The sequence below is a fragment of the Callorhinus ursinus genome, unplaced genomic scaffold (genome assembly GCF_003265705.2).
Source record: "Callorhinus ursinus isolate GAN/ISIS: 27379988/994484 unplaced genomic scaffold, GSC_fseal_2.0 scaffold6, whole genome shotgun sequence".
NCBI lineage: Eukaryota > Metazoa > Chordata > Mammalia > Carnivora > Otariidae > Callorhinus > Callorhinus ursinus.
The window spans coordinates 40,506,049-40,519,959 of record NW_027397068.1 but is presented as its reverse complement, the minus strand read 5'-3'; the positions used below and the strand labels follow the sequence as shown (position 1 = coordinate 40,519,959).

The 13,911-nt window shown below is 40.6% G+C and overlaps 1 protein-coding gene across 3 annotated transcripts in view; it reads right to left on the bottom strand.

Annotated features, from left to right (window-relative positions):
• The window catches only part of CLVS2 (clavesin 2), a 502,444-nt gene extending 500,727 nt beyond the window's left edge, over positions 1-1,717 (bottom strand). For all 3 annotated transcript variants that reach the window (XR_012378554.1, XM_025860820.2, XM_073893864.1), the window contains exon 1: positions 1,302-1,717. Coding sequence is in view for 2 of the 3 variants with exons in the window: in XM_025860820.2 (XP_025716605.1) it covers positions 1,302-1,690 (389 nt within the window). In the remaining variant the exon portion in view is untranslated. The remainder of the gene's footprint in view (positions 1-1,301) is intronic.
• Positions 1,718-13,911: the final 12,194 nt, after the last annotated feature.

Below are 13,911 nucleotides of genomic sequence, written 5' to 3'. Positions count from 1 at the left end.
GTTTCAACTAACCAGATGCATCAAAAGTCACCATTCACAGAACTAAAAATACACCAATGTTATAACAACCAGCTCCTCATGATTCATAGTTCTGGTAACATTTTCAAGTTCCATGAAATATATTTAGCTTTGAACTTAATTGAAACTACCTTACCCAAGATCCTTTCATAATTTTTTATGTCTTTCAGTCTAAGAAAATATTTTTTTAAAGATATTATTTATTTATTTGACAGAGAGAGACACAGTGAGAGGGGGAACACAAGCAGGGGGAGTGGGAGAGGGAGAATCCGGCTTCCCACAGAGCAGGGAGCAAGATGCGGGGCTCGATCCCAGGACCCTGGGATCATGACATGAGCTGAAGGCAGACGCTTAACGACTAAGCCACCCAGGCACCCCTGAGAAAATAATTTTGATTGAGGAAGTGGAATAGTTCTTCTCTGCCTTTTTCTGTTATAATGTAGATGAAATAAGAATATAATTTCTCTTCCATTAAAAAGCAATAGAACTCCAAAAGTCTACCAACCGACATGTCTGAACATTTTCCACTTCCTTACAAAAGATGAAAAATCACATCAGACAGGAAACACATTCTTTAGATTAGTGACAGGTGTAGAACGAGCATACCAGTCAGCCTTTATTTTCAGTGTCAGTAGGCATGCTCAGCGGCAGAGGGTACAACTCTTCCTTTTCATTGAAGTGACACACATCATATTATTCCTTCATCTACACACCACCAAGCAGAAAAGTTCCCAAGCGACAAAACTACTTGATCTTGGTTGAATGCCAGGATATTGTTTAAAAATAAAACCTCAGTACTAAGGAGACAGATGATGATGATGATGATGATGATGATGATGATGATGGTGATGGTGATTTTGATGGTGATGATGATAATGAACTACTTTAAGAATTTCATTGGGGGAGGGAGGAAAAGTTGTCTCCATTCTCATCCTCATTTCTCCACAGAACAGTAAACTTACTCAAGAGGTGAAAAATTTAGCAGCTTTATTTAGAAGTTGAATGATTTAGATCACAGCACAATAATAGGGTTCAGGAAGCATTTAGAGCTGCAGTAGAAACTAGGTGCTCACGAAGTAAGAGTTTCAAAGGTAGAAATAAAAGCCTTTCTACCACCCCTGAGGATTCCCACCAGAACCTCATTTTGTAGTTCCAGTTTCTCTTTTCCCCCAGCCAAATAAACAAACACTTCAAAGCTTTAAAACCATGACACTACTCAGGGTAAATTCTGGAAAATGGGAGAGTAAAAGAATCCCTAGGACAAGTTTGAATTTAGGATTTACCTGCTCTGATCCCAGTTGGCTGCAAAAAGGACTAGAATCTTCCTGCCATAGTGGTCCAGATTGGCCAGGCCCCCAGGGAAGCCATCCTTCAGTGCCTGCTTGATGCCAGGGTCAGTGGCCTTGAAGCTTTTGAACATGTCCAGGTTCTGCTGCCGGTACTCAAAGTACTGGGCCAGGAGGCGGAAGGCCTCAAAGTGATGAAACTTCCTGGCCCGCAAGAAGCGTAAGATGAAGGCATCATCTGTGCGCAGAAAGCCAATGTCCGGCCTGGTGATGACCATATCCCTCACCTCCTGGATGTCCTGGTGCAGTGTGTCTGGGTTCTCGTTGAGCTCCAAGCGAGCTTTCTCCAGGGTCTCAGGAGAGAGACCAGCTTGCAAATGAGTCATTGTTCTGCTTATTCCTGAACCTTCCCTTCCTCTTGCTGACTGTCCCACAACAAACCTGGCCTTTGCCACCACCACGCTCTGGCCTCTGGACCTCACTGCAGCCTGCTTCCTCTTCTGTACAGGATATTATTTGTCTTGGCGTCCAGACTAGTACCCTGTTGCTCCTGCTTTCCCGCAGCTTTTTTCTGGGGGGTATAAACTTCTTTTCCCACCCCTTAAAAACAACGAATCACTTTAGTTCCTTCTTCCCTTTCTTTTAAAGAGATGTGGACCTCTGGTGGGCCCAACACTCCTTGTCCTTCCTCAGTCCTAACAAAACACCCCTAAACCCACCCAGCGCGCTTGGCACTGATCTTGGTACTGTCCTCTTCTCTTCCAAGATGTAACAAAAACAACCCCCACGCACATCTCAGCCCCAGCTCTGTGATGCTTCTGCGGTCTCTACTGAAGGATGCGCCTGCCAGGGATAACGATGGGAATTCTGATTAATAATAAGGTGGCTCTTCAGCGCTGAGCTCCAGGGCGGGGAGAGAGCGTCTTTGCCAGAAAGAAAAAGAGAGAAAGGGAAAGAGGGGGGAAAGGAGCTTATTTTTCCTTCTGCTTATTCAAAGATGCTATTTTTAAAAGACATTTGTAGGATTTTGTTTAAAATGATTATGATCCAATTAGGTGGAGACTCTGCAGATAGCGCACCTTCCCTCCTCCCCTCCTAGATACACCGTGATCTCAGAAGGCACCAGAAGGGTTTCTGGTGGCGTTGGCACCAGCGTGGGCTTCCCCCCCCCCTCCAGCCCCACCCCCACTTCTGCCTTCCTCTAGCCCTTTATTTCAACGGAATTATCGGGGGGAGGGGGTGCGCAGGAAGGAGGGGGATCTCTCTCACAATATACGTTTCAAATGCGAGGTTGGGGGCGGACGGGGGAGGGGGAGAAGGTAGAGAAGAGGAGTGGAGAATAAAATTAAAATGTCTCTACCTTTTCTATAAAACCCCAAAGCAAGAGAGAAGAGCAGTGGGCTCCTACCAGCAAACCCGGAGGCGGGGACGCTAAGCAATGCGGCACTCCCTGGCATCCATCAGCCCCGGCTTCGGCGGCGGCGGCGGCGGCGGCGGCGGCGACGGCGGCGACAGCAGCATCAACTCCTCTCCGTGGGATGGCACGAGCAGAGAAGAGGGGCGGCAGCTGGGACCCGGGCCGAAGACGCACTGGGGAGCAGCCGTGACCACATCGTCCGCCAGCAGCCCGCTGCCTCTCCCAGCAGGAGGGTGGGGGTGCGGAGCTAGGGCCACCGGCTTCCCAGGTCCTCGCCTGGCCCTGCCATCCGCGTCCCCGGGAGAGGAGAAGGGAGGGAGCAGGGTTCCAATGCCTGGATGGAGAAGGCCACGCGGGCGGCCGCCGCCTCTGTGCGCCCCAGCGGCCGGGCGCTGCGCGCGGCGGGGCGGCTGCTGCGGGGCGCGGGGCGCGGGCCTCTCCCGGTGCGCGCCGGGCGGCGGGAGTCAGGCGCGCCCCTCCGGGCTGAGGCTGCTGCGGCGGCTCCGGCTGCCGCGGCTAAAAGAGGACTCGGCTCAGCCCAACTCCTCTCTAATTATCCCAGCACAGATCTAGCGGCGACGTAAGCGCTCACTCAGCTCGCGCACGCACCCCGCTCCTCTCGCCCTGACTCGGCTGGGTAGGACGGCAATTTCCGCGGCATTCAAATATCCTGAGCCCCAAGTTTAGCCTTCTTGTCCGCACTCCGGGGCAGGCTACTCGAGCGGGCATCACCTGGCCAGGCGGGGCTGCGACGCCTGGCAGTCTCCCCACGCCCCTCTCTCACCCTTTGTGTGCAAGACCCCAGAGCGGCCGGCGAGTAGCCTTTGTGGATGGTAATTCACGTGAACACACATTTTCTAGGTCCCATAGGAGATCGTTTTGATGTGGAAAGCGTACGGAAATATTTTGTACTTGCTGCATTTGTAGTTGACAGAAATGTTCAATTTAGAAAAGAAGACCAGAGTGGTTTCAAAGAATTGTGTTGATGACTAAACCTCCGGAGGAACTTATATGAATAGTATTTCAGCCATAAAGTCTGGCTGCTGAATTACTATTGAAGGGAATGGAAATGAGCACTGGGGCCAAAAACACAAACAGTCCCAGAGGAAGGAAAAATAGACACCCTTCGACTTCTCTTCTCATAATAAAGCAACTATTTCTGGAGACACATGCAATCATTCCCTTTAGTTTTATACATCTGTATACTAGAATCATCACAAATGAACAGGAGTCTTTGAGCTTAACATGACTGTTTAAGGGTTTGAAGAAAAGGAATGTTTTCTCTTTTCAAAGCACAGCATGTATTACTGAGCCTGTCACCAAGAGCAACTTTGGCTTACAAACTAGAATGGGGTCTTAAATTCAAGTAAACACAACGCAACAAATATTTCCTGAGCTCCACTGTGTGGGGGGCATCGTCTTGGGTTCTATGGATAGAATAGGCGGTCTTGAAATAAAATCTTGTCATCCTTGATGACCATTGGAACACTCAGATTATAGGCACACACTTTTTGTTGTTCTTTAGCAATGGTGTTCACAAAAAGAGAAAAAAAGAAGAGGGATGGCAGACCTCTAGCATTTTATTAGTTAAATTAATGCAAAGTTTAGTAAGAACCAGAATTAGAGAATACGTTACACACATACACACACAGCGTCATTATTCCCACGGAATTTACACTTTAAGGAAGGCAGAAAATTACACACACACACACACACACACACACACACATAAGGTGCTTCTAGGACTTCATATAATTACAACTCTTCAAAAGCATTTTGAATGTAATATGAACTATTAAAATAATTTGGTTCACAGTTCAAAAATTTTTGAAAAATTTATTTTTGGCCAATATTCTAGAATGTGAAGAAAATTTGTGTCATGTGAACTGTACGAAAAGCTTTTATAAAGAGGTTTCACCAATATCGAGAGTTCTCCATTGATCTCTTGTGTTTCTGAATGTCTTAGGAGAAGGCAAGAACTGCCTTTTTCCCAGACTCTCTGTTCAAGGCTGTGTGTACAGTGTCTACGGTGCACAGCCTGGAAGGAGCATTTGAAGCTACAGATGGTACCTCCATCTGAATGAAAGGTTTGCTTTGAGCTTTGGGAAGGTAGAAGTAGTATCTCCCTTCTGAGCAAAGGGCAGGCAGGTATATTTTAGTTCCCTGATCTCAAAGCTACTGTCCTGTGATGCCACCCACTAGGTGTACCAATGACATCTGACCCTCTTCTCTTAGGCTTGTGGGGATCAGGGCTCAGGAAACAAGCATAAAATATGTTGGTGCTTAGACTGCTTCTGTGCCTAGGTGATAAAGTTGTTTCTCTCTAATCCAAGGTTTTTGCAACTGCCACGGCAGACATGAAATGCTGGCTAGGTGAGCTGTTGGCTTGCAAGTAGGGTTACATCTTAGAACCTACAGGTGCTTAAAAACCAATTACTTAATTTTGTTCTCTGAGATGGAAACAGTAGACCATAATTTTAGAAAGGAGTTAAAAGATAAAATTTGTGGGTCCTAGGTATGGTGTGACCTGTATTTAGTGATGGTGTTTTTAGTATTTATCAAGGACAGATTTGCTTCAAATAAGGTTCATTTTAATCTATCAATATATGATGTAAATCACCTCTGTCATGCAGTAGGTTTGTTGGAGTAGGTCAGATGTGTGTGTATATATATATATATATATATATATATATATATATATATATATATAGGAATTTTTTCATTATATTAACAAAGTATTAAGTCCTTACTCCAATAATTTTACCACTATTCACTCTCTACTTTAACATTTGAAATCAGTTCCGAAACCAAAATAAATATACAGAGTATTCTAAGAATTAAACAAGGTGTTTATCCAGATGACTTCAAAGCATTTGATTCCTATTCAATATTAATTTACTTTGCCCAATTAATGCAAAATAATGTGGGAACTAAGTAGGAGAATACATTAACTAAAAAAAGGATTCATTAAAGTATTATTGGAAAAATAATTAAATTAACGGCTTCCGGTGTTTTCAAGGAACCTGAAAGCAGTTTGGTTTACTGCCATATTTAAAGTGGACAGAATAAGTAATTTACATTTCAAAACATTTTATCCCATCTATTGTTAAATAAAATACACATACAGAAAGGGGCACAAAACAAGATGTACAGCTCTATGACATATTACGAAGCAATCACTTGTATAAATACCCACCTAGGTTAAGGAATAGAACACTGTTAGTACCCACAAAGCCCCTCCTTCCTCCCCTCCTAACTACTTGCCTTGCCTCCCAACAAAGGAAGCCACACCATCTTCATTTTGAAAATAATCACTTCCTTGTTTTTCTTTAAAATTTTCCAACCAAATACTATGCACTATAATTTAGTTTTTCCTGTTTTTTTTTAACTTAATTGAATGTAATCATTCATTGTAATTTTGTGACTGGCTGCTTTCATTCAATATTATGTTTGTGAAATAGGAGTCTTTTTCCCCAAGTTGCATATAGTTAGTTCATCCATATTCAGTGATGATGCATGGAATCCCATTTTATAAACAATATACTTATCTGTTCTACTGCTGGTGGAGATTTGAGTTGTTTTTCTATTTAGGGCTGTTATGAGTCATGATGTATAAACATTCCGATCTACATCTCTTGGTGCACATGGACATAATGTTGGAATGAAAGTGTTGGGTCATATGGGATGAGCATCTTCAAATTTACTAAATGAAGCCAAACTATTTTCCAAATGGTTGTGCTATTTTACCCTCCCTGCAGAAGTATATAAGAGTTCTCACATATCTCACTCTTATTCATCATTTTAACTTTATCCCTTCAGATTTTGAACAGGTGTATCGCATGTTGGTTTGGGTGTAATTTCCACAATTGCTAATGAGGTTGAGCAAGTTTTCATATTTTTTGGCCATTTGTATAAACATTTTGTGAAGTGACATTGCTCTCTTAATAGTGTCTTTTGATTAGCATAATCTTAAGTTTTAATATAGTTCGATTTTTCTTCAATGAATAGTGTTTTCTGGGCCCTGTTTAAGAGAGTCTCAAGGTCACTCAGATATTCTCTGATATTACTTTCTAGAAGTTTTATTGTTTTTGCCTTTCATTTAAATCTACAATCCACCTGAGACTGAGTTTAGTGCATGGCATGAGAAAGGGATGGAGTATTTTTTATATGAATATAATGAATATGATATGACTCAGCACCATTTTTTGAGACTGTTTATTGACAAGATGATCTTTTTCCTATTGAAAGAAGAGCTACCATTGTCACAAAATAATTGTTCATATAAGTATAGATTTAATTCAATATAAATTTTAAGTCCCACAAGACATCATTGTTCTATAAACCAGTGTTGCTCAGTGGTTCTCAAAGTGAGCTTCAGATCAGCAGTATTAACATCACCTGGGAACTTGTTAGGACTATAAATCCCCACCTCTGACATCCTGAATTAAAATCCTGGTATGGGATCTCATGGTGTTGTTGCCAGCCTTTCACATGACTCTAATTTACATTAATGTTTGAGAATCATTGTCCTAGATTTACATAAATATTTATCCTTTTCATTGTTCTTTATTCCTTCTTGTATCTCTGAGTTTCCATAAAGAATTGTTTTTCTTTTACCTGAAGCATACCCTTTAATATATCCCTCAGCACAGATCCTGAGGGCTTAAAAATTACTTGTTTTCTTTGCCTGAAAGCCAGTTCTCCTGCTTTACCTGTTGAAGAATATTTTGGCAAGGTATGAGAGTCTGGATTTGCAGCTATGTTCTTTCAGCACTTTAAATATTATAATCCAGGTTTTTTTTTTTTTTGGCTTGTGTTATTTCTGTTGTGAAGTTAGCTCTCGACTCTTTTCATTATTCTTTTGAAAGTAATCTCTATTTTTCTCTAGCAGATCTTATTTTTTTCTTCCTGTCTCTCATTTTTAGCAGTTTCTTTTTATCACTTTGCTCTTTTACCACCGTTTAATTCTTGGATTACTTTATACATTTAAAAAATCCTTCTTGAGATTTAGAGGACTTCCTGATGTTACCTTGGTGGATCTCATGTGTTTTTGGATTGATCTAAGTCAGAGTATCTTCATATGTTGCTTCTGTTCCATTTTCTTTCTCCTCTGTTTTTGGAATTCCAATTATACAGGTATTATATCTCCTCACTGTTTCCTCTGTGTCTTCTTATGTATCTTCTGCATTTTCCATCAATTTTCTCATCTTTCCTTTTGGATATTTTCTGTCTAAACTGCTTTCAATTTATTAAATCATTCTTCAACTCTTGTTAGTCTGCTGTTTTATCTCTTGACTGTCTCTCATTCAGTTCTTAATTTAATATTTTCTAGTTCTAGGATTACTGTTTAATATACAGATACACACATGTATGTCAATTATGTTGGAATTAGCAATCTCCGTTTTTATCTCTATAGACATAATAGACAGTGATTTTAAATTCTTTGATAACTCCAATGTCTGGGTTCCTGGTGGATCTACTCCATTATTAATTATTGTTTCCATTGTTTCTGCTGGTTCTCATTTTTTATTGTATTATCTCCTTGAGTTTTTGCCTATTTTAAAAAATTACATCCTGGTCATTGAACTAACAAAAGTACTTATAGCAATAAATTAAGATCTAGGATGATGTTATCTTAGTCCAGAGAGTTTTTACTGTGGCTTTTATCAGTGGTCTTATGTCCATACATATGAATAATTGGGCACTAGAACTACATCAGTTTAATCCTATTTCAGGGAATGAAATTATCTGCAACCGAGCTGCAGTCTCTATAAAGGCAAGTGCATTTCTAGTTTACTTCCCTGTGGTGGACCCTGGAATCTAACACACATCCCCTACACTTTTGAAGCTGTCAAAAGTACTGGTTAACCTCTCAAGCTCTCTCTTCAACCCTAAAATGCCCCTCAAGAAAAAGTAGCCCCCAATACTGGACATCCCTGCTCTTACTTCCCCCTGATCCTCTGTTACAGTTTCTCTGATACTTTAAGCAGCCTTCCCTTTGTTGGTTGTCATTTCTTGACGTCCTCAGCATTCCTATCAATCTCCAAAATACCCAAACAGAGTGTTTCTTCTTAAGGGACTGTAGGATAATTTAAACCAGTTTCCAGATTTTCTTGTTACTTATAGACTTTGTTGGAGACCATAATTTTATACCTACATCTATAACATATACTTAAGAGGTATATGAAGCTATTTTACCTGTAGGAACAATGCCTGCATTATTAAATCACTCCTAGGAGCTCACATGTTCATGAAAAGAATAAAAATTCATTCAAACATTACAACACATTTCTAAATTTTTCCTTTAGTAGTTATTTCTCAAGTGCTTTTTTTTTAAAGATTTTATTTATTTATTTGACAGAGAGAGACACAGCGAGAGAGGGAACACAAGCAGGGGGAGTGGGAGAGGGAGAAGCAGGCTTCCCGCGGAGCAGGGAGCCCGATGTGGGGCTCGATCCCAGGACCCTGGGATCATGACCTGAGCCGAAGGCAGATGCTTAACGACTGAGCCACCCAGGCGCCCAAGTGCTTATTTATTTCATCTGTAAGTTTCACTTGCAGACAAGTGACAACTGATCCCCAAAATATAAGAAAATGTTTATATGTTTAAAATTTAATTAAATTAAAATATTAAGCTGGGGATTTTAATTTAATTTTTATTTTGAGATAACTTCAAATTAATATGCAGTTTTATGAAATAATACAGAGAGATCTCATGCACTCTTAGTTCAGTTTTTCCCGATGGTAACATCACAATGAGGATATTGACGTTGATACAGTCAAGAGACAGACATTTCAATCACCACAAGGATCCCTCCTGTTACTCTTTTTTAGCCACACCCACTTCTCTAAGCTCTGCTTAACTCTCAGACCCCCAAAACCGTGTCCCTAATATATCTAAATGCAGTAAGATTTTAGAATTTTCTTCCTTCCACAATTAGAGGATTCACAACCAGTAGTCTCCCTAACACAAGAGAGCATTAAGAGAACTTTGAAATAATATCGTGACAATTTCCATTGTCACAATTATAGTACACAATCTCCATTGTGGTAGTTAATAGGCAAAACTCTTTCCTCCAGAGCTTTATTTTTACTTTTTTACTTTTTTTTTGTATCTGTGTAGTACTACAGATAAGTTAAAAATTAAAACAAAGGTATTGCCTTTAAAAGCATTACATTGACTAGGTGTTGCAGATGTAGTTGACAAATTCTCATTTCATCTTAGTATTGTGTTACCAATGATATCACACCTTCACAGAAACCAGTAATAGGAAATTGATCCAGCTATTCCCCTGATGATACAAATGCTTCCCAGAAACCCTATTAGATGCAATGGAGGTGATTGTATTGCTCTTCTTTCTCTCGGAGAAGTAAATGTAATTAAGGAGATAATTATATTAAATCTTACTAATCCGACAAATTTTGCTTAAAATTATAATAAATAATATACATGACTATTTTAACATCATTTCATATCACAGATCTATATTAAATTAATCTTTTAGTTATTTTATTTTATTTTGCAAAGTTTCTCTCTACTTTTAATAAAGATTTCTAAATGGATATACTTTGCCCAGGTCACTTATTTCCATGTGTCAATAGTTCCAATATAGTTGCACAGGTGAAACTAGATTAAAATAATCATTAAGGACCACCTCAAGGAAAAACACTCTATAAAAGATTAAGAGGTGTGTGTGTGTGTGTGTGTAGTAAAAAAGAGCAATGAAGTTCTGGATGGATGTATATAAGCCTCAGCTATTTTTATCCTAATAAGCAGACATGTGTGCACTCCCTGGGCAGCAGTTTGGGATCAAAAATACTAATTCCCTAAAATGAGTTTCCCCCATTTACAATACTAAAGAGTCTGTTAGGGTAAAGATACTGTAATAGATAAACATGTGGAAAACTACTCTTTTGCTGGATCTCCTAGAGTTGTCATTTCTTAAATGAATGCGGTTGTATCCAGGCTTGTCAGAGTGGTGAACATGCCAGGGACTAAATGTCACCCTGTTGGTGATGTCTCGTCAGTAGATAAGAACAAATTCAGTTCTGCCTCATTGCTCTTGTTTTGAGGCATATCATTTCAGTTGTAACATATTTTCATACCAACTGCTCAAACTTAAACCGCTTTCATTTTCTCAGGCATGATTTTGTTCTTAAAAATATTGACAATCTGGGGCAACTGGGTGGCTAAGTTGGTTAAGCGGGGACTCGGTTTTGGCTCAGGTCATGATTTCAGGGTCCTGAGATGCAGCCCCAAATCTGTTTGAGAGTCTCTCTTTCCCTCTGTCCCTCCCCCCAACTCTTGCACGCACCTCTGCATGTGTGCACTTTCTCTCCCTCTCTCTAAAATAATAATCTTAAAAAAATATTAATAATTATATGACTGTGTCATATCTACTAAAAATCATCTGATAGGGCCTAGGTTTGTTTTGATGGAATAAAATTAGCGAAATTTCACATGTGTTAGAAGTAAGTTTTCTACAACAGGCACATAGAAACCATATGTATGTTTGCCCTGCCTTACAACCCCAATACTAAGCACACATTAAAACTCAAAAGGCCACCAGTGAAAACAAGTGGAAGAAAAATAAAACTTGTAAAGTTAAAAAAAAAAATCCCTATGTGTTTCATCGTAGGCCATTTTTTTAAAAGTGGAAATGGTCCTCGAAATATACAAGTAACACATTTTAGATTCTTGAAAGCAGTTGTCTTTGACATTTGACTCAATGTGTTATAAATAGGTTTTTCTATGATTTTTTTTTTTTGCAGTTCATTTAAATCATCCTTTGGAAGTGTTTCCCTTAGATTTTCAGTCGCTCACTTCCTCTCAAGCTGCAGTTACAGAAAGCCACGTGCCTTTCCCAAACTGTTTATCTTCTAGCTTACTAAAGAGGATTATACTGTAGAAGAAAGCCTTGAAACTTTCTAGCCGGCTATGTGTTGATGGATTATTAAGGTGACATTCTTAGTGATACAAAGAATGCTTTAAAAAATCATTCTAGGAAGTCATGGATTGATCCTCCCATGAAGTTTAAAAAAATGTTGTTTAAAGATACAAATGGAGTTTCAGTCCTTTACGAATTCGTTTGTTCTTTCACCAAATATTTATTGAGAACCAATTATGATGTGTGCCCTGTACTAGGCAAATCTGCTTCATTTTCAGCTCGGTAGGATATACTATATATAAATTATCTGAACTATTAGAGGCTTATTTGGCCAAAGCCTCATTTTCAGGGTTATATAGCTAAGAGCGTGTTTTCTGGTTTAAGTAGGCATAGTTCTATAAATTTAAACAGAATCCTTCAGGATAATGACCACTACCAGTGATAGTCTAGCCTTTCAAATTGATGCTATAACAAAAATTTCCCCCTTTAGCATCCTTTATTTTTTCTTTTTTAAAGATTTTATTTATTTATTTATTTGACAGAGAGAGAGTGTGTGTGAGAGTGGGAACACAAGCAGGGGGAGCGGGAGAGGGAGAAGCAGGCCTCCCGCTGAGCAGGGAGCCTGATGCGGGGCTCGATCCCAGGATCCTGGGATCATGACCTGAGCCAAAGGCAGACGCTTAACGACTGAGCCACCCAGGCACCCCAAGCATCCTTTAAAAGCAGTTCAATTCTTCTGAGCCACTCCACACAGCTCTTCTCAGCCTATTTTCGATATCATCCCATAAATTCATAGATAAGATAAGCCTTCAGGTTTTGTGCAATCCCTGGAAAGTTTGCCTTACCCAGTATTCTTCCTCTCAAAAAAAAGTATATCCAAAAGGAAGATGGAGTTATAAAAACCCAACCCAGAATTCTCCTCTCAGTTTGTATGTGTGAAGAAAAATGATTTCCAAATGTCAGTACTTTAAGTCTTAGTGGTAACCATGTGATATGATACACCCACACCTGGTCTTTACAAAATGTGTCTGTTGACTCTCTGTAATTAAGAGCTGCTGGTCTTGGCCTCATCAAATAGAAATTTATTTAGTTTTTGTGTCTGAATGGCGAGATGTCTTTGTTTGCTAATAGTACTGTTGATGACAGTTTTTAGCTTTGTCAGCTGCTACCTTAGTGTCTCTGCCTCTGGTTGACCCAGCTCCTCACAGCGAAATCCCAACAGGGTGCTTCCAAAGATTCTGGCCCTTTTCAGATTCCCAGATCAATCAAAACAAAAGTAAAGTGTCAACCGGAAGTTCCAAATTCAAATGGCATGAGAGACCCAGCAGCAGGGAACCTGACGATGTGAAGCAGCCCGGGTAAGTCCCCGGAGCATGTGGGTAACTGGCCGACTTGAAAGCATACTGATTTCTTTTCACACTGTGAGGGCCACTGAAACATCTTCAGCGCTGCCCATTTGCAACCCTTGACATTAACTAATATCTTATTTTTTTTAAATTTTTTATTGTTATGTTAATCACCATACATTACATCATTAGTTCTTGATGTAGTGTTCCATGATTCATTGTTTGTGCATAACACCCAGTGCTCCATGCAGAACGTGCCCTCTTTAATACCCATTCTGCCTAAGCTATTCCTCTATGATGCTTCCAACCTGAGGTTTTGTGAACCACTGCGCCTTCTGCATACTTAGGTTGTGCTGCCTCTCTGTCCTCGCCCCACCACCTCCATCGCTTTAGTGACTCAACTCCCTGGGTCATGTGGTGCCAGAAGCTGGCCTTAGCCAGCATCCATATATTCTCCAGGTCACAGACCTCAGAACTGCCTTGTACTAGACCCACAGGTGTACCCAGTCCGTAGGAATGAGCCATGAAGCATGTCCCAGATCCCTGTGTATTCATTGGCTGTCTGGTTGCTTATTCTGGTTGCTCTCCTTGTGGTTAGAATATTGCCTTTTATCTGATACCAGGCACCAGTCATCAGTAGGCCGTTTCTCCAGAAGGTGACCATGAACTCTCTGACTGTTGAATGTTCTCCAATCCAGTCTAAGGACTGCAGGGTACACCTTGACTACCTGAACGTGAGGCCAGGCCCCAGAACCCACTGCTTCTGGAATCAGTCAAAAGCCTGTTTCTCCTCCAACACTTGTGGGAGAGATATAGGCCCCTCCAGAAAAGCACCGGGGGCTCAGCAACATCTCAAAGACGAGATTTTTTTGGCTCCATCTTCCTTCCTTTATTCAACCAACATTGTTCCTGAATCTATCAAAATTGCAGTATACCTTGAGTAGCCCAGAAGAGGC